The following is a 26,533-nucleotide window of genomic DNA, read 5'->3' on the forward strand; positions in this document are numbered from 1 at the left end:
TTGTACACAAAGTATCACTGTGCTGGTTGTTGATGGTGAATTTATGCATTAGGTATATTTATAATTTTCATCACTGTATCTCATCATTAATGGTGGTTTGAATTTTAAAACAAAGGCTTCTCAGGTACAAATGTTCTGTTTACACGTCTTTTACAGTTGTTGTAGATACACCAGTTATGAACATTAGATGTCCTTCTAATTGGTAAAGAATCAAACGTGTTTCAGCATTGATAGTATCAGTGTTAGTGTTGGAGGTAATTAAAATGATGCGAGTGAAATTAAGAAGAAAAATAACATGTTGCTAAGTAGCATATTTGTACACTCATGTGTAGACTGATAACTTCATCACTGCATGATGTTTGTTAGTTTTTTTAAATTGGATTTCTTAAGTGATATTGTGAAGCTGTTGGCCTCTTCAGATGTCTTTGCCATTTTCAATCATTCTAAATCGTGAAATATTATACTATGTCTTTTGGCTCTACATACATTAAAAGCATAGTCTTATTTACTGCTAAATTAGCCACTTTAATGATTAATTTACAAAAAAACTGTTCTGGCAGGCCAGAATATTGAATTACTTCAATTTAAGGTGGTGATTGTGAATCATGAGCTAAAGTAGTGATGTAATTGTTGATTTAAGGATATGAATTTAATATTCCACTGGATATTTGTTTTAATTAATTTAGAGTCATTAAATATCAAGTGAAACCTTGACTGTGTTTTCATTTGCTTTGTATTAAAAAAATAAAAATGTAAAGCCATGTAAACAGGACTTTATTAAGTATATTACATTATAATGAAACAAAAAAAAAATTCAAGTACATGAAGTACATGAAAAATTATAGGTTGACACGATCGTGGTACTTCAGGTATGGGTCATTGACAAACCAGTTCCTCCTCTTCCAGAAAGATGTGGTCATTTTATCCAAGAGCTTGCTCTGCGTCTTATTGCAGAACACATGCTCCCTCAGGCGCTTTCGTCTGGCAGGTTTCTTCTTCCACAGTTTCTTCTTGTATCCAGCCTATTTACAAGCAACAAGACAAGGCATAGGAATGCTCGGTTACAACAAAACAATCCAGGGATTCGAGAGCTGAGGGTAATTGTTGAGCAACGTTACCTTGCGCCTGATCCAGAGGCCACAGTGCAACCTCATGAACCTCTCGGTGACTGATTTCACAGACTTCCTCTTGCCCTTCTTCACACTGTAGTATGTCAGACTTCTACTTGGCTGCTGAGTCACAGTGGGAAGAAGAGCCCATGCCCTGCAACAAAAAACAAATGTATTTAAACCACTGCAGAAGTTTTCTATTACACTGGTATGATATACTTTGTTTTGAAATATCTGGATAAAATCTATATGAGCTCACAGCAGGAAACAACATCATTACTGAAAATGTTTGGACACGCCTTTATTATTTGCTTTTCAATAGAATGCGTGACTGTTATTTAGGTAAATAAAACACAGTATTTGCATAGATTACAAAAGCTTCTGGTTAAAACCCGCCGCAGATGCTCCTGGTTTTCACCTGTGCAGGACGTTGTACCGGGGCGTGTGACGCGCTGCAGCCCACGCAGGAGCGCGGACAGCGGCCGTAACGGAGCCGGACAGTGGTGAGGGCTGGATGAGGCTGGAGAGCTGGCACACCTGCAGTGTCCTGGCGCCCAGAGAGGCGGACAGTGGCCTCAGCAGCCCTGTCAGCCGAGGACGGGATGAAAACACATGGAGTCACCGCAAAGACAAAGCTAAGCTCACGTCCCGTACCGATGCTAAGGTAGCGACCGTGAACAGACACTGTGTTCTGACAAACCTCACCACTACAGATAAGCTTTAAGATATAAATCGCCTTTATTGGAAAGAACACATAAAAAAATAAATGTCAAACTGTTCATACACACCCGACACTCTCCTTGCCAGGGCAGCCGCCATGTTTCCTTTTTGGCGCTGACGTAACTACGGTGTCCTGTTTGGACAAACCTTACTTAATATCGCAGGAATTTAAACTGTAGAGGACATTAGCGTCGCCTAGCGGCCGTGACCGGATATGGAAACAGGTGAGGTGTGATATGAGTTTAAAGTTTAGTAGTGTTCATGTTGATGAGGCTAATTAATTGCTTAATGTTGGTAAGAAAAATCAGAATCACCTGAATATTTTTTTTATTAATTTTCTTTTAAAACATACAAATATAATCTCAAAAGTGAAAGAAAACATCAAGCAAAAATATCAATTAAACAACACACACACACACACACACACACACACACACACACATTGTAATGCAGTTAAATACACAGTTTACACCCGTCACTGTGGAACCAACAAGGGAGCAGAAGGAGACTAGTGCAACCAGTGCAAAGGCCGTTAACTACCTGTGTGCTCTTAAAAGTGCTTTAATGAAAGAGAGGGGTTTGCAGCACATGTGTCACTTCCACGGTTTCATCACACCTCTCACAATCCAACAACTGTAACAGAGTCAAACTACAAAAAAAACTTACAATTATTTACTTCTGTTTTATCACAAATGCTCAGGATGTCACTTAAATACTTTATCAGTTTTCCTTCGTCAGCTCTCTTTTGTCTTCAGCGATGTTCCACATGGAGTCCAATCACAACGCTGAACCGAGCTCCCGTGGTTCACCAGCCGGCGTACACAGGCTCTGCGTCACAGGGCATTCCATAGTATCGCCCCTGAGGTCGCTCTTTGCATAATAACGGAGCTCGAGCTACAGTCAGCTCTCCAGCATCTCTACGGCGGCGCAGAACCAGTAAAATGATGAAGAGCACGGTGACTAGGAAAAACAAAGGGACATTGTCATGTAAATATAAATGAGCATGATTCCTATTATATTTATGATTATATTTGGAATTTATGTAGTCTCAGCACAACAGGAAAAATATGGACTGTCTGTGATAAAAAATTATTGATTACTGGTAGGTTAAAACAAGGACAAGTGAAATACAGTAACCTGACAACAGAATGCATTTCCTAGTTTCAGCTATTATTCACAATGAAACATTTCAAAAACCATAGTCATTATAAGAAAAATGAGTCTAAGCAAAAGGCTAATCCTGTTGTCAAATCCTTCTTAATCAACCATTGCTAAGTCATTAGTGGAACGTAGCCCAGCATATTTTATTTCCACTGCATAGTTTGCTTTTTTCACATCTGATTCTCATTTAGTAAAAAAAAAATAGGCTAAACAACGTTGTCGTTCTGGTTTTATGCAAATTAAATTAGAAATCAGATATTGGTCCTTTAATATATTGAAATTAGGAGATAAGGTCTGATGCTAGTGGGAACTGATTTGCAGTTTAATGACTTACCTCCTCCTCCAATAACTAAAAGAGCAATAGTGACAGGGGCCAATTCGCACGTGTCCCCTGCTTTTCGGAAGAAGGTCTCCATGCAGTAGCCCGGAGCCAGGCTGCCCGCCGGACAGAAGGCGTCGCTCGGGCACTGGATGGGGTTCACATCTGGACTCTGGCAAAATGACAGGCAGGATGACGCATCGCACACAAGCTCGTTTCTGTTGTAGGGTGAAGGGGTGTAGAGGGTGAGGATCGTACGGGGCAGTAGTGGCTCTCCGGGCACACGTCGCAGCTCTCCTGGCCCCAGTGGATCTGGAAAAAGCCACTGGCGCAGATCTGACACATAGTCTGGTGGGCGGCTTTGTGCATGCCTGTTGAAAACAGATGTCACCTTGGAGGATACTCACACTTCCCTGTTCTGCTCTCAACCACAGCACCCACATACAATCTGTTCCAGCCGTTTGCGGGCGTGCTGCGAGTTACCTGGCCGACACGGCGTGCAGTCTTTAGCGGCGGCCTGCAGAGCTTCTGTTCCTGCAGGACACACCTGACACTCACTGCAACCAGAGGCGCTGCCCAAGAGAAGGAGCCTCGGTTATGATCGCAAAGGGGAAACACCACAAGTAACTTCACTTTTCAGGAGGGCCTCTAAGATTTGACTTAAAGTCGTAACTGAAGCGTGTGACTTCCTGTTTCAGGGGTTTAGTATTATGGAGCTTTGACAAACAACCACAATAATAAACTGCCAAACTAGGTTGTAAATCCCTAACAGCTACAAACTGACAGTGTTTGAAACATGTGTAACGTTACAAACTGAGGATTTAAAATTGCATAATCAAAATTTATTTGATTTGGCAACTGAAACCACGGATCATATTAGGTGTGTTTGTGTGTGTGTGTGTGTGTGTGTGTGTGTGTGTGTGTGTGTGTGCGCGTGGCAAGCAAAAACATGGGATGGAGGCATGTGATGTTATTAGATAAGCGATTTTCCAACCACACAGACAGGCGTGAAGGTTCCAGGGTGATTTTTGGTGCCTGGATCCGAACAGCAGCGGGGAAGTAAACAGAAACACGGGGACGCTTGAAGGCAACTTACTTGCAAAACCGTCCTTGCGCGCATGGAGAACATGACGTTGAACTCTGTGATGAGAAGAAGCCTGAAAGCAGCAGACAACAACACGTACGAATCACATCATGTGTCATATAAAACAATATATTGGATTTGCTAAAATGCTAAAAATATTTCAAAGAAAAGCCCCAAATCTACCTAGTTCTGCCAGAATTGAAGCCACTTGTTAATTATTGACAGCACTACTATGAGTATTTATCAGCTAAATAAACAGACCTGGTGAACAAGTTGTGCAATTGTCTCTGCCAGTGTTATTGTTAAAGGATCCAGAAGGACAGGGACGACATAATGGACTTCCAGTGAAACTGTAAGTGAAGCAGAAGTAGTAGTGAAGCAACCAGCGCCAGTGAAGGACTCAGACTTGTTGGTTTTCATACTTAGAATAAAATCCCCGGTTGCAGGGGAGACACCGCTGCTGACCCGCGAGAGGCTGGTAGAACCCTCTGCTGCACGGGAGGCAGGCTCCAGGAAATAGACACAGCCCAGGGTCGGAGCAGCACGCACACAGCAGGGTGCCTGCAGGAAACCAGAGGGAGAATTCCCTCAGTATTAAGCAATTATGTTTGCAGTGCGAGACCAAAGCCACACAAACGAACGTCTCACGGTTGTCGTATTGCGACCCTGGTGCGCAGGGTTCACACGCAGACAAGTTGAAGGCAGAGCAGCCCGGCGTCGTGCTCGCAACCACAGGCGTCGGAGTCGGACTGGTCACGTTGGCGATGGGGGTGGCGTTGGTCACAGCCGGCGTGAGTGTGGTTTGACTCACCACTAGGCCTGGAACACACAGACGCAGCACGAGTGATGCAACGTCCCTGTGTGACGTGCACGTCGCTTTAAAGAATCAAACCTCAACCATTCCCCAAAAAACAGCAGATCTTGAGTAAAACATTAATGAGACACTGGAGGCGACAGGTATCAGCACAGCAGCTGAAACAGAGCCTGTATTGTTGCAGTAATCACATTAACCCTGTGCACAAGTGCTTTCTTCAATGCGAGCCATCCTCCCCGTGAAATGCAATTATTCAAAATGGCAGTCATGTGAGTCTCCTGCTGGAGTTTTCTCTGGCTTTGGCAAACAGTGGCTTCTGTTGAGGGTAAAAACAGGGGAAAAAGGCTGTAATCTGCAGTGTCTGGAGTCCCGGTGTCAGCGAGAGGCCAGATCCACACGGAGACGCACAGAAACCAGAGTGTTTAGGTCAAGGCTATCACTTATTAAGTCTGTGTCTGAAACTTTGGAGATTAAAGGTAGTTTAAATACACAGAACATTATAAGCAAACTTAACCCATAATATTTAAACTTGAGTTTTAGCAGATTTAAATAGTAAACCACAGTGGCAGCACTGTTTTAACTCATCATACATCCTGATTATAAGTCGCTCCGTGCCTTTCTGAGGGATTAGTGCAGTTCAGTTTGCTCCTGTAGAAGATAGAGTCCTTACCTATGTAACAAGCGGCGGCGATCGCTGGCAGAAGAGCCCGAGACGTCATCCTCCTCATATTATCGAGCAGTGAGAGCAAAGAGTGTGAGCCTACAGCATCTCATGTCTGACAAGTGCTGCGGACAGGACTCCGGCGCCGCTCGCCCTCAGCGGGATCAGGCTTTTCATCGGAGTCATATGACAAAATACACATCATGTGATTTTGATTTAGAGGGAAAAAAAACGGAGCGAACTGCGCCTGATTCAGGCGGATGTGCTGTTGTGACATCGGCCTCCACTAGGGGGCGCCAGTGCCGGTTCAGTGGATCAGCGTCGCATTGGGAGGAAAATATTTTATTTTTCATGTGTCACATAGATAGATGCATTGTACCCCTTTGTCCTGTACCTTTATTTATGGTTATAGTTATGTTTTTACATTATTAAAAACACATCACATGTCACCATAGTGACGAAAGAGCACATTGTTCTGAGGAAGAGAAACTTTCGAAGTCAAAAATTAAAGGTCCACTTCCTTTTTTCATGCACAGGTGGATTTAATTTACTTTGGGGAAATTCCTCTCACATTTGGACTAAACAAACCTCAGTCCCTGTGGCTGTGAATGATGTGCATTATATTTAAAAGGGGAATGCAACAAATCCCAATGATGACTGAGTGATGACTTAAACCATTTTAATCAGCATGCGTCAGAGCTTTGTGATCTGAAGTGAAACATCCGAAGGCTTTTGCAACATACATATTTATAACTCAAGTGTCTCCTTCTGAGAGACGCCATATGGAGCGTCCTTCTGAATATAACGCTTTAAACTCAGCTCCAGCTCCTCCCAGCTTTTCTCCTTCAAGCTCCTCTGGTGGAAGGAAAGAAGGAACAGAGAGACAGAAGGAAACAGAAAGAGAAAGACAAATGAGGAGTAAATGTGCGTCTGACACATCCCATCACTAACAAAACCATATGAAGCCTCCTCGGTCGCCCATTCCATACTCACGCTTTCAAGTGTCCCCGTGTTTACTGGAGTGTGCACAGCTGCCTGTTCGGGGGATCTGGCCTTGTCGCCATGAGTCTGCCTCAGTCTCTGGCGCTCTTGCTGCTTTTCTTCAAGTTTCTTCTGCAGAGCTAAAATGCGCTCGTCCTGAGCCACCGTCTGCCGAAGCCCCGGCCTGCTTTTCCTCTCCTCTTTTCTGCAACACGCCCATTTTACCGTGAATGCTACCGCTTGCTACATGTGCGTGGCTCCTAAATGCAGAGCCGAGCGCTTTGCTGACCTGGTGGCAGAAGCCTGCGCCAGCGCCCTCCGGTGGAGGCCGACGGCCTCCAGCTGCTCCTGCAGCAGCTGCTTCTTGCTGTGCTTGTCCTCCAGGATCTGCTCCCGCTTCTCCCGCTGCTCCAGCTGCTGCGCCTCCTTCAGGAGGCACAGGCGCTCCTTCAACTCAGCCAGCGACATCTCCCCCAGCAGCTCGTGGCCTGCAGTCTTTCAGGGGTCAGAGGTCAGGGGTCAGGGGTCAGCCGCACCCTCCTCAACTTTCACTTACCTCTGTGTCGTCGAAGCTCTTGACTCTGACGTGAGGGAGCGATTCGATGGCGCGGATTTCACAGATAATCTCAAATCTGCGGCTCAGCTCCTCCTGCGCTTCCTCCAGCGCCTGGCGGAGGAGCTCCTGACTTTGCGCAGACACTTCTTTCACTGGGACAAATGAATAACGCTGACGTAAGTGAAGGAGAGCAAAGAAAATCCCCGCTTGACCCTTGGAGCCGAACGACCTACCTATTTTTTGCTTGAGCTTCAGTAACTTCTCTTTGGCCCGTTTTGAATTCTTATGACCCTCTGCCACTTGTTGCACCAGTTCACGCATTTCTTCCTCCTCCTGCAACCTCTTCTCGGCATATCTCCGCATTAGCTCAGCTGCCTGCAAATTACAAAGCGACCTTTAAGTGTTTGAAATGACTCATGTCGGAATGTTTGGGAACAGATGAACCTCTGTGACCGCTCGTGCTTCACCCACCTCTTGTTTCTTCAGCTGTGCAGTCCTCTGGTTGCGCTCCATCACCCTCTCCCGGGCCATAGCCGCCTCCTCGTAGCTGATGCGTCCCTCCAGGCGCCTGCGCTCAATCTCGGCCAGCTCACCCTGGAGGTCCTTTTCACGCATCTCGTTTTGCCACTGCAGGAAAGACGAGGGCTCGTGTGCCCCCTCTGTAAATCGCTCCATTCTGGGTCAACACACCAGCGAGCTTCATTTAATTTATTTTAGGCTGCACTCACTGTCCAGGAAGCATCAGATAAACACTACGCTGTACCTATGGAGCTCTTCTTCCACTCGCCGTTCATAAAGCGCCCCCTGCCTCAGGATAGCGGCACTGTTCAGCTTGATGGACCAGTTGCTGGTCTAAAAAAAAAGCACAAGCAGGGGGCTTTAAATATAGAACACACAGAGTATTTATACTCATCCATTAAAGACACTGAAGTAGGAGCTCACCTTATTACTGGTCGGACATCTAGATGAATGAAATGAATGGTATTTGAACTTTGACTCCATTTCTTTTTGAATCTGAGACATGACTTGCTGCAAAAAGACCCACTGTTACTAATAACATGTTAAATCACTGTATAAATGACAGAAAATAAATCCGTACCTTAGTGCGTTCAGATTTCTGAGGTTTTACACATTGGAACTGTTTCACATTTGCTTCATACAGCCGTTCCTTGGGTGTTATTATAACCACACGTGACAAATTAGGTCATATATGGTTGACAACACATTATTAGAATATTTACAATATTTTTTTCTTAGGATACTAAAACCAAAAGAAGACATTGCACCTCAGCCTTTCGATGGTTCTTTTGCTTGACCTCCTCTATTATGTTTTTCTCCTTCGGAGGCCTGTAGGTGCTTTTTGGTACCTAGAAATCAACATATTTCCTTTTAGAGAAACAACTGCGGACACATTTAGCTGAACGTCTGTGTTTTGAGGTGTGAGCCTGACTGCTTTGCATTTGTCCTGCTGTGGGATGAGCTCGGGCATGGGCAGTGCTCGTGGCTTAGGTTTGGTGAGAGCAAACTCCCGGGGCTCAGTTGTTTTGCTCGCAGCTCTCTTGACTTGAGTCCCCTGAGATAATTTAACAGCAAGTTGGTCCAAGAGAACATTGACCTCAGGGCGCCATCTAAAGGACAAATAGAAACAAGCTTTTACTTCTGCTCTTTCTTTTGAATGGGATAAAACCTCACACGTTTATTGAGAATCATTCCAATGAATTCTAGGTTTCAAACCTTAGCAAAGGGCCAATCCACTTTTCCTCAACATAGTCAGCGTCATAGATGCTGTTCCACTCGTCTTGAATCCACGTGGTGAGATTTGTGAAGAAGAAGCTCAGAAACTACAACAAAATAGTACAGACACTGACACAGAATGTACAGTAACAGTAGATCATTTCCTGTTTGTCTCCTTTATAAAGAAACATTTGGCTTCTTACTGTGTGCATCTTCTTGATATCCAGAGATTTGACAATGTTGCTGAAATGTTGAAACCCAATATGACCAAGGACGAATGTGGTGAGGTAGCAGATAACTGAAGAACAACATAGTGTAATATTAAAAATATGTCAACCTTGTGTAACTGGAGGAAAATGTTGACAGTCTTTTTAAGATTCTTCAGTTTATGTACTTACTGACGAACTGACTGCGATCGCCTCTAGATAAGCGTCTCCCATTCTGGCCGTAAAACATATTGACAACTCGATCCAGGAGCTTTTTGTGCTCAGCACATCCAGAAACAGCATCGAGGATGAACACCCTGTGCTGAGCATCCATGTCCTGGAACAGTTTACAGATGTGACTCTCTGGAACAGATGTGTTGGAGCAAACGGCACCAGGACCCTGGCCTCTTCCTACCTGCAGATCCTTTGAAGCATCTTCTATGAAGTCATCCAGACACTGGTCGCCAGTGTTGAACTTATCGAGCAGCACAATAGCCTCCTTGACAAGTGATCCATAAATGGAAGCCATTTTACACCTGCCTGCAGAAATGTGGACTTCACTTAAAGTTGTCACATAACAAGGTATTTGCTTGCGAAAAATCCAAAGTATTAACGATTATCAATAAAGTCGCGCTGTTAAAATAGTTCTTCTTCACAGACTAAATTGTCACTTTGGGAAAACATCCCTACGTGGCTAAATAAATGGTCAACATTACGAAGCGCTTTGTGCCCAGTTACCGCGCTCCCTCGTTGCCTAGCAACACACTAACGTAAACAGAAATGTGGCCTATCCCATCCTAAACGCCTTAAACACACAGGATAAGTCTACATCGATTCGAGTACCGGGAGGGAGATTTTATCAAGTTGTTTTGTTTACCATAATAAAAACAGCGGTAATCCGGGGGATATAGATTAACAGGGCAGCAGCCTGATCCTTTGTTGGCTTCTACAACAATAATTAAGACGTAGAATATTGTGACGTCTGCGTGTTCTATGCGCTGCCTTTAGGTACAATTAGACATTTAAGACTAGTATCAAAAGTCTGACATTGATGAGTGAACTGAACTACCAAGCATGTTTTAAGACGTGACACGCCCCATAATATAAATTATAATAATGGGCATTGTAATATATTTTTTCTGTATTGCCCAACGTTGTTTATACTTTTAGTAATGGTAGCCTGTCGTCGTTCATGTTTGCTCCTAAGCGTCTCTGGGAAAACCGTATTTAGGAACTGCACGTGAAGGCACCACTTCCTGTGAAAGTGGGAGGTGAATGTTTTCAACGTGACTGTCATCGAGTCTCGGCAGAGGGGCAGAGAACAGCGGAGCTGTCGGAACTCCGTTCGTCTGGATCATCGGGACCTGGAAAGTGGCCGGGTGGGGAGACTGGCAGCCAGTCAGTCGGGATTGAGGGAAGATGGGAATAAGTCGCTTGTTTCGAATATCTTCATTGTCCGCGGTGCGAGGCGCGTGGTGACGTTCAGGGCAACTTAGCGTCCACTGTGTTTTGAACGTATTCCCGTTCGGAATCCAGCAGCGCTAGCTAGCTTAGCATCAGCCGCTGACAGCCACTGCCAGGCGCACAGGTACAGCAGAGGGGAGAGGAGGGCTCGGCGACAAAGGAAGGTGGCGAGGGAGCGATGAACCGCTTTCGGAAGTGGCTGTATAAGCCCAAGGTAAGTCCGCGTGGGAGCCGCACGCGGCGTCATCCGGGCGTTCGCTCGTTTTTCCAACGCGCAGCTCCGGGGAGCGCTAGCGGATGCGCCGTTCAGAGAGGCTGGCTAGCCTGGCCACACACAGGCGGGCGTCTGCTAGCGTTAGCCGGGGCTCCTGGTGCCTCACCGCGTCCGCTCCCCCTTTGTTTTTGTTGATGCTTTTGTGTTTACGCAGTTGCCAAAGCTGAAGATGTCACAGCCTGACAATTTAACGCTGCGCTGCTTTCTGCACATTTACTTATTGCTGCCTTTTAGTTCTGACTTTTAGCCATCGGTCAAGTAATTTTCCTTTTTTTTGTAATACCATAACAATGTTATTTTTCATAACCATTAAAAAATAGAAGCGAAAACGTAGAAAAGTAACAATGCAAACAACAATAATAACAAAGTCTTAATCATTTTATTAAATAAATATATTTAAAAATTAAAAAAAAATATATTAATGAATATAAATAGAACTTTTTTTTATATTGGTTCTACTTCTTGTTATTTTTCCAGTGAATTGTCTGTAAAATGGAAAATAATAATGTTATTTTATTATTGAAAAATAATAATATTATTTTACATTTGGACTACCACATTTTGATATGCCCATCAAAACGTGGTAAAACCCAGGCTGGTTGGGTCACTGTATTGTACCTGTTGTGTCTGGCTAATAGTCCAAAGTCCGACAACAATACATAATTTGCTATCACAGAAGATAAAGAAATGCAGCACAACGTCACAATTGAAAGGCGGAAACATTAAAGGTGAACGTTTAATTGTTCCGCTGTTCCAGCTCTGAAGCCTTTTGATTTTGTTCCTTGCAGATATCACCGTATCAGATAAATTGGTATTAATAACAGAACATATCAAATAAGCAGGTGCATTCATCACCCTCAAAGCTTGTAATGCATGTAGTGTAATTTCTTAAATCAAGCTCAGAGTGTGGAAACATGCCTGACACAGCAGAGCAGGTACTGAAGGCTTGGTTTCCTTGTTAAATGAAGAATTTATTATATGCCAACTGCAGCACTATTTAGGATGAGTAAGCGTGAATATTTCTCCAGGGCCGAATTTCTAGTTAACCTTTAAGTTTTAGTATAAAAAAATTGTAAACTGGCTATTGCATGAAGTTGTATCAAATAAAAACGCTAGTGTTTGATGCCTGTAGTAGAGTTACTGTACTGTGAGAGTACAAGTAGTAGTTTATAAAAGAAATAGATAGAAATACCACAGGCGGCCTTTTAAACAAGTTGTTGACGTTGGTGCAGTCAGGTTGTGTTTCTTGGAATAGTTAATCAGTTTTCTTTTTTTTACTTTCAAAGTTTGGCAGTGTTTGTGATGACAGGCGGCAGCTAACCCGTCCTATCAACTGTAATTGGAGCATTTGCATCAGTGATGTCTCACAAGGCTTGGATGATTACATGTTACTCAGCTGCTCTTTAACACGTGAACACACGTGCGTCATTCCTCTTTTCTTTTCTTGACCACATTTGCTGTGGCAGCGTTTTCGTGGCCCATTGTTGGGGTTAGCCCTAAGTGTTGGGGTTCACCACAGTATTGTCACATTCGCCAATGACTGCTGAAGTGCTGAGCTGTTACATCGGTGCCTTTGCTGCCAAATCCAAACCATGGTAGGAATTAACAGAATTACACACAAGGCTGTGGGATTTAAATGACCAGTTCTGCCTCAAAGCAGTGAAAGAAATGTGCTAAAAGCCTCTGTAATTATGCCAATCAGTATGAAAGGACAGTAATGAATGGAGAGCTCTGATCATTTTATGCTCCAGCTACTGAACAGCAGCTAAACCAACAAGGGGTTTGTTTTTGTTCTGAGAGAAAATATTTCGTTTGTAATTAAATCCTGTGGCCAACAAACACGTTTGTTGCCTTTTGTTTGTGCTCACTATGTAGCGTTTTCATATCATTTTTCATAAACAGTAAGCCATTTATTATTGAACTATGGGCTTCTGGAGATAGAAAAGTGTTGATTCAGCACGTTCCCATGACTGACTATTGATATTTCCGGAGCTGCTCTTTACCTCCACAGATAAGTCCCACTGAGGAGGACTTCCTTTGGCCTCTGCTGCACACTACCCTCAGTGTGCGCCTCAGTCTGGGACATAACGTACCTGTCTGTTCTCCCTGTCGCCACAGTGAAACAGTGGATTGTCCTGATCTTGTGTTAAGACAACGGTAATGACAGTCAGCTCATCCAAAGTAGTGTTAGATGCCAATACGGAACGTTTTCTACATTCTTTCCAGTGAGCAGAAGTTGTCCAGCTGGGTTTTTAGGTGAATTGTTTCTTAATTTCCCCAAATATTGGCAGAATCATCGTCAGACTCGTTCTGGGTGTTTTATATGACTGGTGATTAGTTGAACTTTGGAACACGGTTCAGATGGTTTTACGTAATTACAGAGCCAACAGAAAGGGAGAAGCATTTATGTGAATGAGCTTTGTTGCCCGTAACTGCATTCCAGAATAAAGAGGAAACCTGGCTCAGGTTACCACAGAGCCACGATGGCCACTGTTCCCTCACGTCTCATTCATCAGCAGCTTCACTGAGGGAGTGGGGGGGATGTCTGGACCTCTCTCACCTCCTCTATTCCTCTCTTGGTTGTTATTCCAACCAGCTTTGAGGATCTGACCTTCAGCTCCTCACCTCATCTGTCAGTATGATGGGCTCATAGCTTCTGTCAAGCTGGGCATGCTCACTTATTTGACCTGTACAACCATTAAATTACAGTTAGTGCTGTTTTTCATGGGAGCCCTTTACACTTTACATGTCACTACATTCTGTACTTAATATTGTATTTATTTATAGTCATAGTAGAACTTGAATATACATCTAACATGGAAAACAGCCACTTGAATATGGTGGGAAATAAGAAGTCTGACTTAAATGCACAACTCTAACATCTTAATGTTATATAAATATGTACATTTTGGCTGACACCTTTTTATTTTTTAATGTATATAGATCTTAGTGTAAAAATTCCCAAACTGACAGATTGAAGGTTGTAAAAGAAGAAGCTTCCAAGTGGTTGAATATTTTCTAAATGCACAATATCATATTTGAAATAATATGAAATTATTATTCCAATTTGTCTGCTTAACACTTGTTCTCTAAGTTTAACACTTTATATTAAAACAAAAAAAACATTATTTGCGCAATTGAGGTGCAAGGCATTGGAGTCACAAGTCGCTGCTAATCTTCCATTAAAGGTGATTCAGAGATGTTTGACTGTCAGAAAGCAGCGCATCGGCTGCTGACAACTGACGGCTTCCACAAAGCAACACGTTTTTATTTATCGTCCACTCATCCATAGGAGACAGTTTTCCTTTTGTTGCCAGCTATGTGGGCCCTGCTTAAAATTCCTCGGTTAAATTTTGTGAGGAAATGTACCCGGCGATGACACATGGGTACAACAGCAGCCGTAGGTTTGAACGTCTTATTACGACTCGCAGAAGGAGGCGGCAGGATTGTCGCATTCTTGTTTTCCCGTCCTTGTTAACAATTTGCACAGCTTCTGTTAGTCTTTCAGATTGTGTTGGGTGATTTCTCCGCCTATACGCCGTTATGAGTACATCTCACTTGTCCTGCCTACACATTTCCTTGTGTGTCTTTTACCCCATCACAATAAGACGTGCGGGAAATGGGACTGAGACAAGATGTTCTTTAGAAAGATGCATCTGCTTCTGATGACTGCAGCTGGATCATTCAGCATTTTGTACTTTTCCATATACCTGCTGCCAGTTGGGGTGCGTTACATTGTCAGCCAAGCATTTTTAGTTTGCCATGTAGCTGTTTTCAGATAGTTTGGCAGTCATCTGCAGATTCACGTAAGAAGATGGATCAGAATTGTAATAATAAGAATAAATAATAAGATGTGTCCTATAAAGGACTTTAATGCTTTTTGATGCTTTTTTATTTGCTATGTTTCTCTACTCTGGTTGGATTGTGACTATTGATCAGAGCAAAACAGCTGAGAGGTGGTGAAGTAATTAGGGACTCTGTTGGTTCTGCACAACTGGCCCTCAGTTAACAAACTGCTGAGCAATGGCCGGCGAGGGCTCATATTCAGGCCTGCTTCTGGAGTTGGAGGTGGATGTCCCATTTTGCTTACACTCCAGCCACGAGGTAATTGATTTGGTGTCAGGCGCCGGGATGTAGAGAGCTGACACTGGTGTAGATCAAGACAGGCCAGGCGAAATTCTGTGCAGGACCGGGGAGACGGGTCCCACCGGCCTCGGTGCGGGGAGGCGATGATGGAAGGGAGCAAAGGAGCAGCCGCCACCGTGGTGGGGATTGGATTGGAGACTAGATGGCATTTAGCTTCTGTTTATGGATGGGTTTATTTATTGGTGCTGCTTATTTTCCTACAATGGTTCAGTCGCCAGTGGTGCACAGGAACGGTGTCTTCAAGGCGGTTAAGCTCCACCGACAGCTTTAGAATTGCGGCTGTTCGGTTTTCATGGCGTCACCTGGGACCGCCTGCTCTCAGTCGCTGCACATGGCAGTGAAAGGAGTGTGGTGATGAACCTGTGTGAGGGGGTTCTCGTCTCCACTGGTCTGCAGTGGACAGAGTACACTCTGTTTGTTTTTCCTGTGTGGCTCTGATTCAACCATCAGGTCTGTTTTGTGTAACCAGATTATTCCTTGCATAAGAATGTCCCCGCAGTTGCAGAGATGATGGCGTTGTTGTCAGGGGATCCTGGACGTGCCGCGCTGGGTAACGGAGGCCTGGTGTGATTAAGCGTGTGCCAGGTGCGTTCACAGGTCATTGCCCAGTCAAATGCCAGATTAGGGCAAACGGGCAGATAATGCCATCAGTCCAGACGGGCACATCACTGAACTGAATTAATTTTGTGGATCCAAAACCCATCAGCGGTGATTGATTAGTGGCGAAGATTAAATTCATTCATACATTGAATGAACAACGCTAAATATAACTGGTGGTTTTAAAATGAAACACAGTGATTGTGTGATTGTGAGAGTTTAATAGTTAATGCCACACGTCACATTGGTGCTTTTTACTGCTGCAGAGAAGGACCCAGGGAGGGAAGAAAGCCCTGATGCAAGCTAGACACGAAAGGATATGACTCGACACAAGTGGATCTGCTGGAGCGCAGCACCGCATTCTGAGAAACACTCTGCCAAACTTAATGTAAATAATGATTGAAGAGGTTTCCTTGTTTGCTTCCTAAATGATTGTTGCCCTCGTGCCAGGGCTTTTATGCTGAGTCCTGAATAATGAATAAGGTGGTGAAGTGTATCCGGCTGCTTTCTTTCCCCCCCGTCTGCCGACTGACTGGATGAAGAAGAGTGAACTGGTTTCGCCTCTTCCTTGGAAGACGGCCAGGAAGCAGCAAATTGAGCCTGGAATAGAGCGCGGAGGGCAAAGGCAAGGTTTCTCATAAGTCCCTTAAGTGGGCTCAGGGCGCACGCTGCTGCTGTGGATGTTCATGAAACATTAGCCGGACCGCCTCCATCATCTGCACGCTCTGAACGCGAGCGACGCCCAGAATCCGCAGCTCCTGGCTGAGATGATGAAAATGTTGATCATACAGCAGCAGGCGACAATCGCCGATGTGTTTGAAGAGTCGCAGCGACGTCGCCCGTTACTGACTTGACGACAAAAAAAAAAAGAGGAGAAATTTCACTGAGTCACCGTTGAACGCTGTGATTGAGGGGGCTTAGCGGTAATTGTCACTCTGGGCGAAGCTGTGGCTGCTAATGGCCTGAAGTGACGGCTCTGTTACCGCGGCGTGCTGGTTATTGAGTCATGTGTGAGCGAGGGCAGCCAGGACAAGCGGCCGCCACAGGGGACAAAGGCTGAATCTGCTGAATCATTTCCTCACTTATGCAAGGCAGAGCCGTCATCGGCGCCGATGACCCGGCTGGCAGGTTCAGGAGCCGACGCGCCAGATGTTCGCGCGCTTTGTGTGTGAGGATTGATTCCAGTGGAAATGTTTCGACTGTTAACGTGACCGAGTCTCTGACTTTATACTTCTTCTGATACTGGACAAAGCGAGTTCTTTACACGGTGCCGACCTAGGTTACATAATCAAACCGATGAATAAAGGAACTCGCTTTAACAAAATGTAGCCTCTTTGTTTTGGAATCACTGACTCATAGTTCACGTAACAACCACTATTTATCACTGAAGGCTCCAGATTTAAATCTAACATGGACTGGTGGTTATTTTATCCCCTTGCGTTGACTCCTCTCACTTTTTCGGAGATGGAATTTTAAATCTTACACACACAAATAGATGAGTTCCTGGCTTTGTGTGGGACTTGTGTTAGTAAAGAAGCGTATATATTATTAACCTATTTCAAGAATGACATCATAACTGTCCTTACGCCTTTATATTCATATTTCAATCAGTGATTATTCCACACTTCACTGAACTTATAGCCCCAACAACCAGGCATTGCTGTGTGACAGTGTCTGAACCTTTCTCCCATGATGCAGTGCTGCAGGAATGTTCCCTCTTGTGTGAGGAATGCAGCAGCAGGAGGCCATAGGATGGCTTCTGTGTCAAACAATCCTCCTCTTCTTCTGCCTGCGTTGGCCCATGCGCTACAGAGGTCTGCGGCCGAATGCCAGCCGTCTGTGGGCCACGTTGTGTCCCGGCTAGAAAACGGCCCACCCTAGTTTCCTGTTGTCGGCTTGACATTTGCTTCATAGACGCTGATTGTTATGGCGTTGTTCGCTCAAATCGCCCTCCTGGCTGCCCTTTTTTTTGTGATGAACATCTTGTGTGTCTTAAGATTTAGATGCTTTTGTTGCTTCTGCCTTCACACAGATGAAGAAAACATGAAGGAATGTTGATGGATTTTTGCTTTTGGGCATCAAGTAGTTTTAAGGAGGTCTAGTACCTGCCCTGCTCTGCCCTGTGTTGTGCCCTTGAGCAAGGTAATACATCAAATCCACTGCTCAGTTTCTCCTGGATGACACCGTACTGAAATGTAAAAATATGAATTGCCCTTGCTTCTGTAAAACCACCCATTAATACAGTAACAGGACCAGAGGTCTGACTAGCATCCATGTTATAGCCTGTCATGCCTCCGTGATCCAAACATCCTGAAAGACATTCTCAGGTATTTCCTCCTCTGTGAAAGAATGCAACCAGAATACCAGCTGCAGGACATATCTCAGTGTTTTCTCCTCGCTGTTTGTTTCATTATTAATGAGAGGGAGTCAGGAAGCAGCGCCATGTATCATAGTCAGAGAGCGAAGCGAGGGCCCAGGGGGAGAGCATCACGCAACAGGAAGCAGCGCAGACTTAAGGGAAAGGGTCCTGTGAGAGCTTCCACTAAATACCAGCATTGGCTCTGACTCGGTGAGATGTTTCCAGCACGGGATGCTCATGAGCCTGTTTACTGGCGCAGCGGCTTCTTCCAGTCTGCACAGCCGCGCCGTGTTTTTTAAGCTCCTCTGCCGCCTTCCTTTCCTCGTGGCTTGTGATGCAGCTGGAACGCTGGCTGCCTATTTTTAAACCATTATTAATTTAAGCTACACTCAGGACATGTAGGTGTGTGTGTTGGAATCATGGTACTTACCTGCTCTTATTTCTGTCCCTACTTTTCAGAATAGTTCTGCATTCTACACGCATTTCAAGATTTTAGTGCCGGTAATAATCGCCATGTGTTCTCTGCAGAGGACGGACCCTCAGCTTCTGGCCCAGTTCTACTATGCCGATGAAGAGCTGAACCAGGTGGCCACTGAGCTGGACAGCCTCGATGGAAGGAAGGACCCTCAGAGATGTACCCTGCTGGTCAACCAGTTCCGGTCCTGTCAGGTCAGTGGGAATTTAACTTCCAGCCCACAATGTAATGCATTTTATACAAGCTAGACCTTCTCCTATCATCTATTCTTCTACATCTACTAGTTAAACACGGACGGTTCCTTGTATATTCAACATATTATCCTATAGATATTCAGCTTTAGGTCTATAGATGCAGGACTGACAGGAGCTTAGAAGGAGTTGCGCTGCATCAGTGATGCTTTCCGTGACACATCCTGCTGCGAGCGCTGGAGGGAGGTCGTCATCTGGCCTCTGTCTCCCCCCACTGCCCTTCTGCGCAGGGGAGAATCACTTAATAAGGTCATCACCGGATCCCTGCCTGTTCTGTGTCTTTCCCCTCCGTTCGTCCCTCTGCTAGTATCTACTTTCATCTCAGGTGTTTTAATTGCTTGCCTCTCTTTTATATCGGTGCGAGCGAGGCTGTCGAGCAGGTTAAACGGAGCAGCCTATGCGTCATTCAGCGCGTTCCATTAAAGTGTTTAAAAGCCAATGCTTCTTCAGAAAAGACTGTTTTCTCTGGTTTATCTCCTTTTAATGATGCCTAAAAGTGTCTCAAGAATAGAAGGCAACTACACTCACGCCGAAGGCTTTGCTATTGAACCATCAGCTCCTGTTTGTGTTGCTTTGGGGGGGGGGTCTGTCGTGCACCTCATCTTATGCTGATCGTCCTTACGGTGTGTCCTGCTGGAACAGGCGTGTGTGTGATAGACAGAAAAAAGGAGCAACACACCCAAAGAGGACATTTCTAGACAGGCAGCCGGTGTCCTTCTAGAGTCTGAAGTGCTGCTGAATGTAGTGTATGTGGAGGCTATCACTTGTCAGGTAGACCAAGACACACGCGTGAGGAAGTCGGTGGTTGAGCCTCTCATTCTCAGAGCTTTTTAATCTCTCTCCTTGGGATGAGCAGGGAGAGACGCAGTGCTGTGCCTGACAAGATTAGGGAGCACTGTGCAGCTGTAGTTGAGTGAAAGGCTCATTGTAAGTCATTGTTATGGCTGTTGTACATGCCAGCGGCACATAAGCTCTTGATTAGCTCTTGCTGTGTCTGACGCTGCTTTTTCACTGCTGGAATTATAGGCTTTAGTGTTTTTACCGAGGAAGAATGTAGCTGCAGGGTCACAATGGTCTCGCATACTTATCAAATTGTTTAATAGCCTTCCTAATCAATGGTCTTTTAACACAGTGGCCTTGTCGAGCAAAGTGCAACATTGGATAATTGCTCCAAACACAAAGGAAAGAGCTTTTCAGAAAGAGCTTTGTCACTCCTCCCTGTCCCTCAAACTAGTTTGCCCAATTTTATTTCCTGTCACTCTTGTGCTCATCTGCAGGACAATGTGCTCAACATTATCAATCAGATCATGGATGAGTGTATCCCCAGCGACCGGGCCAACAGAGACTTCTGCGTCAAGTTCCCCGAGGAGATTCGTCATGACAACTTGGCAGGACAGCTGTGGTTTGGAGCTGAGGTAGCGTATTCCCTCCAGCCTCGCTCTGTCTAGGATGGACTGACATGGACACCAGCTCTTAACACTGTTGTATTTTTTTAATTGTTGTTCTTTTTTTGATGAGCACATTCTCAGCTTGTTGTTTGTTACATGCCAGAATTATTCATGTTCCTGCACAGTGTTTGGCTGCTGGCTCCATCATCATGAACAGGGAGATAGAGAGTATTGCTATGAGACCTTTGGCTAAGGATCTCACTCGCAGCCTGGAGGAGGTACGCAACATCACCAGAGACCAGGCCCTGAGAGACCTCAACTTGTACACAGACCGCATGAAGGACGCATTGCGACATTTCGACATCCTTTTTGCTGAGTTTGAGCTCAGGTAATTTAGGGTCCAGCCATTAATGGCAGTTACCAGTGAGCTTATTCACATTTATTATCCTCTGAAAGTGCGGGTTTGCCAAAGCTGTGAGTGTTATTATTATTTTTTATTGGCAGCTATGTGTCAGCCATGGTGCCTGTGAAGTCTCCCAAAGAATACTATGTGCAGCAGGAGGTGATAGTCCTGTTCTGTGAAACAGTGGAGAGGTGGGTTCATAGAGGACCAAGCAGATGCTGACATCATCTGGAATCAAGCAAAATCTAAAATATATGTGGAGATAATGTGGATATTTTTGGGCAACGCGGCCTCCGTCTCTCTTGTTTCAGGGCCCTGAAGCTGGCCTACCTCACGCAAGACATGATCGATGACTATGAACCTGCGCTGATGTTTACAATTCCCAGACTAGCCATCGTGTGGTGCGTGTCGCCCATTCTCATGCTTGTCTCTCCGCTTTCTACTCGTTACTAACACGTTCCTACTGAATTTTAAACTTATTTCAGTGGCCTGGTTGTGTATTCAGAGGGACCTCTCAACCTAGACCAAAAATCAGAAGACATGTCTGAGCTCTTCCGGCCTTTCCGCACTTTATTAAAGAAAATCAGGTACGCTACATGAATATTGAGCAGTTTTTAAAAATTCCCTGTCACTGTGCTAAAAATATTTCATGATACTTTTACAGAGACTTACTGCAGACTCTGACTGAAGAGGAGTTGATGACTCTGGAGAGGAACCTCTGTATCTCTCAGGATGGGGAATTACCCACAGGCCAGGAGCTGGCTGCAAACAGCGTCCCAGCACCAGTCCAGGAGGATCACACGTCCTGCAGCACTAGTACCGACTCCACCAAAGCAGAGAGCGAGGGCGAGGGCGAGCAAGGGCACCTGGCTCTGTACGTCTGCTCCAGCCAGCAGGACGAGTTAGAAGTGGAGAAGGGCTGGGAGGAGGTGGAGACCGAGAGGGGGGAGGAGGAGCAGGAGCAGGGCCTTCTGTGCGAGGAGGCAGAGGAGGCTGAGCTGGCCTGCTCCATGCAGTACGACGAGGAGGAGCTGGAGCAGCTCAACATGATGGTTTACCGTGTGGGAGACGAGATGTCCACTCTGCTCTCGCCTCCCAGCCAGGGACAGTCCCCAGCTCGCAACCCCAGCAAAGGAGAGGCAGGAGGCTCCAGTGGGGCTTCCAGTACTGAGGCCTCACCCCGCAGACTCTTGGCAAGCCAGGGAAGGAAAGGAATCTATGTGGAGGAGGAGGACAGAGTCTTCTTCATGGAGGACCTGGATGCAGCCGGAGACGGCATCACCAGCATATCGAGGGAGGCTTCGGGTTGTGTGTCTTTTCCTGCTAAAGCACCAGGACCCAGGCCCCACCCTGTTAGGAATGGCTGGTACGCCGAGTCCCCATCAGAGCGGCCGTGCCAAAACACACGCTGTCCCAATGTAAAGTGCCCAACGTGCAGCTCAGCCACTGGGCCTGACCCTCTGCCTTACTCCAACGGGTGGGAGCTGGGCCTGGAGGGCACGGCGGCCGAAAACGCCGAGGTCATCGCCCACCGCATGGGCGGCATGAAGCTGTCCGCCACCGTCATCTTCAACCCCCGCTCCCCGAGCTTGACTGAGCTGGCAGTGGACAAGTTGCTCCTGCCGAGACCCACTCCGTCTGAGATTGAGCCCTGTGGCCCTCTGGTGGCCACTCACTGCCTGCTCAACTCCTGCGTCTGCTGCGGGAGCTGCGAGGACGGCCACGAGGACGCCGCCTCCACGGAGGCCAACGGCCTCGCCAAGCGCTGTATGACGGCGGCGCCGAGCAGCGTCATCCAGTCCGCCGCCTGCCGCCTGCCCCCGCGGGGTCATGACCCCCGCGGTAAGGGTGACCTCACCGCGGCGACCCCGCCGGCGTCCTGCAACTCCGCCGAGCAGCTGGAGGAGGCCTCGAACCAGCAGCTGTGCGAGATGTGCCTGGCGGTGGCTACGGGGCCGCGGCATCACGCTCCGGACTGTAGCGCCAACGTAGCCTCTATATGCAACCACCAGCTGAGCGAGGAAAAGAAGCAGCAGGACGGCGGAGGCCGGCAGAGGGACAAGGAAGCGGATAAAGACAAAGCAGAAGCTAAAGACTTAAAGAAGGACGCCAAAGAGGACGGCAGGAGGAGCTCCAGGTTATTTGACCACCACACCTTTCATCTACACGAATGCCTGTTTTATTTCATCACATTTTATTTGAGTCATTTTTTCTTTGTGTATCCACACATTGCTCCGTGCTTGTGTTTGTGTCTCCCCTTTCACCGTTTGCTTGGTTGTGTTTAGTTTCCAGAACTCCCCTCTCAGCTCTGTGTCAGGTAGTGACTGTGAGAGTGTGTCGGTCACAACATGTAGTCTGTCGAGCAGTGCGTACACTCCCAGGTAACTAATCACTCATGATGGTGTCATGATTGTGAGCTCCTTCGCATCCTCACACGCGCTACATGCAGAGATAACAAGATTAATTTCACCCCTTTTTTCGTTCACATGTAACAATTACATGATGTGTCATTCACTTTTAAGACCTTCGTGGCTTATTGTAGATCTAACTACATGTGTAATGGGGAACTACTTCGAGACTGAGACTGAAACATTCTTTACCTCTGTCTAGTCCTGTGAGCAGTCTGACCCCCAGTTCAGGAATGTCAGAAGACCTGGACCATCAGGACATCCAGTCAGCCCTGCAAGACGCCAAGGTAGCAGCCAGAAACCGGATCCGATCGCGCTTCCACAGCAGCAGCGACCTCATTCACCGACTCTTTGTTTGCATATCAGGTAAACACTCTCCTTCTTAGCTGCTGTCCTCAAATGTCCGTTTCTCCCTTCATGCTAATACAATACATTATTTGTGAATAGGAGTCGCTGATCAGCTGCAGACAAACTACGCCAGTGACCTTCGCAGCATCCTCAAAACTCTGTTTGAAGTCATGGCAACCAAGTGTGATCAGGGAGACAACGATAAACAAAAGAAGGGTGAGCAACATGTGCTAAGTTCTTTTTGTGCCTTCAGTGATTTTGGTGGATGTAGGCTGATTTCCTGCTTTGTCCAGCAGGTCCTGTTCTGCGTAGTGCTGTGCTGGAGGACTGTGCTCTCTGTCAGGAAACCATTTCCTCATCGGAATTGGCAGCCAAAGCTCGGGAGGGCCATTTCGAAGGTCAGCATATCCACAAACACACCTGCACAGAGGAATTTGAAATGTCAGCCTGCTGCTTTTACTGTTCTTGACCGCAGACGTTGTGATGGCGACTTGCCTGTGCTGTGGTAACGCTTGCTTGTTTTGGTTCCAGACCCTCCTGACTGGGTCCCTGACGAAGCCTGTAACTCCTGCATCGCTTGCAAGGCTCCCTTCACTGTCATCCGGCGAAAGCACCACTGCAGAAGCTGTGGAAAGGTACGGTCGCTATCCTCCAGTTTGTGCTGTGGGAAAACAGTCCGTGCACTTCATCGCTGGTGTCTGACATTGTGACTGGTGTTTTCTTTTTAGATCTTCTGCTCTCGCTGCTCCTCTCACTCTGCTCCGTTGCCCCGATATGGCCAGGTGAAGCCTGTCAGGGTGTGCACACACTGCTACATGTTCCATGTTACGCCGTTCTACAGTGACAAGCCTGGCATCTGATCCCAGATTATTACCAGAAGCACATAACAAGAGCATATGCAACCGATTGATTCATGGCTCCATACAAAGCACTCGCCACGCTGCTCTGTTAAAGCGCAATGACTGTCATCGTACCGGCTCCACAATGAGGCCTTGACAGGTCCCTGAGCAAAGAGAGCAAACCCGCAGCCACAGAGTGACCATGAGATTGGTTCCCATGATGTCTGTGACCAGCTAACACACACACATACGCACGCACGCACGCACGCACCTGTCTGGCTGTAGAGGTGCAAAGGAAACGGGACATGAATGATCGTGTGTGTAGCAGTTCGCGCCACATCAGAACGTGCCACCTTGTTCCTTTTGTGTCACTGAACGGACTTTCTTGCTGTGCTTTAGCGAGCTTCCTACATCTGTGCCAGAGGTCCTATGGGACTCGGATTACTTTAAAGAATGTAAGTCATGAAAACCATGTAAATACGGATAACCTTGGAAAGAGCTACATTACAATGTCTTCGTTTGCATATGGGGACTGGCCTGCAGTCCTCAGTGGGCTACAAACCCCAGTAAAGCAAAAATGGAAAAACAACCTTTATTTGAACAGTTCTTCATTCTTTTGAAGCGGTGAATGTGTAATTTAGCCACTTCAGGAGATGAGATGAGGCTCCAAAAGGCTGACCTTCCAGCTCCTGGTGGCTGTGAATTCACAGTTGCAACATGCTGCAAACCGAGAAAGATAAAAAGGATTCCTGTCAAGTCCTAAAGGCTCCCTAGTGCAGAATTGTTCCCATCACTGGGGTTTGTAAAATGAGTTTTATATCAGAGGCCTTGTCAGGTTCTGGCCCACAGACCACTTTGCCCACCGCTTTCTCTTACTTGCAGTTGTTACGATGCAATATTGTGATTTTGGTTTGCAACGGTCCCTCAGTAACAAGCCTCTGTTATTTGGAGTGTCGGTGGATCTGTGTTTACACTTAATTATTTCCACGTAGGCTCTTGTGGGACCATCGGACAGGAACAGATATTTGTCAGACTAATGCTGATCGCATCTCACTTCCTTTTTAGCTCCTCACTCCGCTTCCATTCCTTGAACATACAGGAAGTATCTTCCATGCCCATATTTCAGCATATGACAGTTTATCTGAATGATCTTACATGGCCAGTCGACACATGGACCGGAACAACAACAATGAAATAACACATTTTGTCCATTCTGCTCAGCAATTTCTCAGGCATTACATAATCACAGTCACTCTACGGTTGGATCAATCTTATTTTCATCCAAGAACATATGAACTCACTTTGAAAAGGTACATTTTTCTTTTATAAAGAACGGAAATAATTTATGAAGCTATAATGACATTTATGTAAATAAACAAGGAATCATGTAGTAATTAAAGTTTGGGATATTCTATTATTTCAGAGCTTTGTCTTATTTTGTAAAATCCTGGTACATTTCCATGATAAGAGCTGTAAAATATTAAATAATGTAATATAGTTTTAAATGCCATGTATATTTAAATAAATTACTTTTTCCTGTTTGAATTTGTTGAATGATCATTTTCTTTCTTGCCGTTTAAAATACCTGGAAATGTAAAAATCCAGACACAACATGGACACTTGCTGTTTTTGGACAGTTTCTTCTCTGATTCGACACTGAAACATTCTCTGTGTGTACTTTTAACAAAACAGGAAAAATAATGGTTGGCTCGGACTTACAGGGTGAGGGGTCCTAGAGGTGCAGTCAGTTAATAGAGCTGGACATCAAATAACATGCTGTTTTATACAAGCCAGGTTGTTACAGTGTTTAGCATGTTTTTATATAGATCTTTGTTAAGAATAGAAATGACATTAAGTCAATACACCCCGTAAAATGTGTGAGAACCTGATGCGAGGCTAAAACGTTAACAGCGCTTCATTTGCTGCTGAAGAATGAGTGATAAAACCCGGGGGAGTGGGAGGAAATGCGCCGTTTGACCACGAGGGGGCAGCATAGCAACACACGATTGGTTTTACAATGTTGATTTTTTTAACCTTTATGTTGAAAAAGTAAGTTCAGTGAGGACATTATTGCATATAGCTATCTATGATAATGAAAATATATTAGTTTATACTTTCGGCTTTGATAATATCAATGACGCCTACTAGTGAAAAGGTTTGACTTAATTACGTTTCATTCTTATATATAAGAATGCAGGCAGTAAAATATTGCGCTAACCTGTCTATAAAGCGTAGG

At 45.6% G+C, this 26,533-nt stretch overlaps 4 protein-coding genes across 8 annotated transcripts; 1 reads left to right on the top strand and 3 right to left on the bottom strand.

Annotated features, from left to right (window-relative positions):
* Positions 1–757: 757 nt before the first annotated feature.
* Positions 758–2,021, bottom strand: mrpl35 (mitochondrial ribosomal protein L35). Its single transcript, XM_029138959.3, has 4 exons — positions 1,898–2,021; positions 1,528–1,693; positions 1,119–1,263; positions 758–1,022 (listed from the first exon to the last, which is right to left on the bottom strand). The coding sequence occupies exons 1-4, from the start codon at positions 1,926–1,928 to the stop codon at positions 840–842; spliced, it is 525 nt and encodes a 174-aa protein (XP_028994792.1). The 5' UTR covers positions 1,929–2,021; the 3' UTR covers positions 758–839.
* A 118-nt stretch (positions 2,022–2,139) lies between these two features.
* On the bottom strand, positions 2,140–6,060 carry si:dkey-21a6.5 (laminin subunit gamma-2). The gene is made up of 9 exons (XM_029138958.3): positions 5,878–6,060; positions 5,042–5,212; positions 4,816–4,954; positions 4,655–4,743; positions 4,406–4,466; positions 3,793–3,881; positions 3,568–3,680; positions 3,325–3,481; positions 2,140–2,789 (listed from the first exon to the last, which is right to left on the bottom strand). The coding sequence occupies exons 1-9, from the start codon at positions 5,933–5,935 to the stop codon at positions 2,635–2,637; spliced, it is 1,032 nt and encodes a 343-aa protein (XP_028994791.1). The 5' UTR covers positions 5,936–6,060; the 3' UTR covers positions 2,140–2,634.
* Positions 6,061–6,530: 470 nt separating this feature from the next.
* Positions 6,531–10,363, bottom strand: cfap99 (cilia and flagella associated protein 99). Of its 2 annotated transcripts, XM_029138957.3 has the most exons (16): positions 10,223–10,363; positions 9,761–9,885; positions 9,538–9,682; positions 9,343–9,437; positions 9,140–9,246; positions 8,856–9,033; positions 8,692–8,772; positions 8,505–8,573; positions 8,348–8,434; positions 8,169–8,257; positions 7,877–8,081; positions 7,639–7,780; positions 7,406–7,557; positions 7,139–7,344; positions 6,862–7,054; positions 6,531–6,723 (listed from the first exon to the last, which is right to left on the bottom strand). In XM_029138957.3, exons 2-16 carry the CDS (start codon positions 9,872–9,874, stop codon positions 6,616–6,618), a joined length of 1,971 nt encoding a protein of 656 aa, XP_028994790.1. In that variant the 5' UTR covers positions 9,875–9,885; positions 10,223–10,363; the 3' UTR covers positions 6,531–6,615. The 2 variants fall into 2 exon arrangements, with proteins under 2 accessions (XP_028994790.1, XP_055361724.1); XM_055505749.1 differs by lacking the exon at positions 10,223–10,363 and having other exon boundaries at positions 9,761–10,097.
* Positions 10,364–10,643: 280 nt separating this feature from the next.
* Positions 10,644–25,842, top strand: zfyve28 (zinc finger, FYVE domain containing 28). 4 transcript variants are annotated; one of them, XM_029139054.3, is made up of 15 exons: positions 11,548–15,814; positions 16,093–16,214; positions 18,714–18,854; positions 20,189–20,326; positions 20,485–20,687; positions 20,804–20,893; positions 21,014–21,103; positions 21,188–21,289; positions 21,367–22,839; positions 22,988–23,083; positions 23,313–23,476; positions 23,558–23,674; positions 23,755–23,856; positions 23,990–24,093; positions 24,187–25,842. In XM_029139054.3, exons 2-15 carry the CDS (start codon positions 16,146–16,148, stop codon positions 24,316–24,318), a joined length of 3,021 nt encoding a protein of 1,006 aa, XP_028994887.1. In that variant the 5' UTR covers positions 11,548–15,814; positions 16,093–16,145; the 3' UTR covers positions 24,319–25,842. The 4 variants fall into 4 exon arrangements, with proteins under 4 accessions (XP_028994888.1, XP_028994887.1, XP_040925168.1 ...); XM_029139055.3 differs by lacking the exons at positions 11,548–15,814; positions 16,093–16,214 and adding an exon at positions 10,644–11,023; XM_041069234.2 differs by having other exon boundaries at positions 11,548–16,214.
* Positions 25,843–26,533: the final 691 nt, after the last annotated feature.

Source organism: Betta splendens, chromosome 22 (genome assembly GCF_900634795.4).
Source record: "Betta splendens chromosome 22, fBetSpl5.4, whole genome shotgun sequence".
Taxonomy (NCBI): domain Eukaryota; kingdom Metazoa; phylum Chordata; class Actinopteri; order Anabantiformes; family Osphronemidae; genus Betta; species Betta splendens.

What these genes read in the sequence shown, in the direction of transcription:
- mrpl35 (XM_029138959.3), bottom strand. Translation starts at nt 1,928, where the DNA reads ATGGCGGCTGCCCTGGCAAGGAGAGTGTCGG. An exon ending in CGGTACAACGTCCTGCACAG is followed by an intron (nt 1,264 to 1,527) that starts GTGAAAACCAGG and finishes TTTTTGTTGCAG; the next exon opens with GGCATGGGCTCTTCTTCCCA. An exon ending in GCCTCTGGATCAGGCGCAAG is followed by an intron (nt 1,023 to 1,118) that starts GTAACGTTGCTC and finishes GCTTGTAAATAG; the next exon opens with GCTGGATACAAGAAGAAACT.
- si:dkey-21a6.5 (XM_029138958.3), bottom strand. Translation starts at nt 5,935, where the DNA reads ATGAGGAGGATGACGTCTCGGGCTCTTCTGCCAGCGATCGCCGCCGCT. An exon ending in AGGGTCGCAATACGACAACC is followed by an intron (nt 4,955 to 5,041) that starts GTGAGACGTTCG and finishes GGTTTCCTGCAG; the next exon opens with GCACCCTGCTGTGTGCGTGC. An exon ending in CTGCACGCCGTGTCGGCCAG is followed by an intron (nt 3,681 to 3,792) that starts GTAACTCGCAGC and finishes TGTTTTCAACAG; the next exon opens with GCATGCACAAAGCCGCCCAC.
- cfap99 (XM_029138957.3), bottom strand. Translation starts at nt 9,874, where the DNA reads ATGGCTTCCATTTATGGATCACTTGTCAAGGAGGCTATTGTGCTGCTC. An exon ending in GTGGAAGAAGAGCTCCATAG is followed by an intron (nt 8,082 to 8,168) that starts GTACAGCGTAGT and finishes GTGTTGACCCAG; the next exon opens with AATGGAGCGATTTACAGAGG. An exon ending in CACAGCTGAAGAAACAAGAG is followed by an intron (nt 7,781 to 7,876) that starts GTGGGTGAAGCA and finishes TGTAATTTGCAG; the next exon opens with GCAGCTGAGCTAATGCGGAG.
- zfyve28 (XM_041069234.2), top strand. Translation starts at nt 16,146, where the DNA reads ATGACTCGACACAAGTGGATCTGCTGGAGCGCAGCACCGCATTCTGAG. An exon ending in ACTTTATTAAAGAAAATCAG is followed by an intron (nt 21,290 to 21,366) that starts GTACGCTACATG and finishes ATACTTTTACAG; the next exon opens with AGACTTACTGCAGACTCTGA. An exon ending in CAACGATAAACAAAAGAAGG is followed by an intron (nt 23,675 to 23,754) that starts GTGAGCAACATG and finishes TTTGTCCAGCAG; the next exon opens with GTCCTGTTCTGCGTAGTGCT.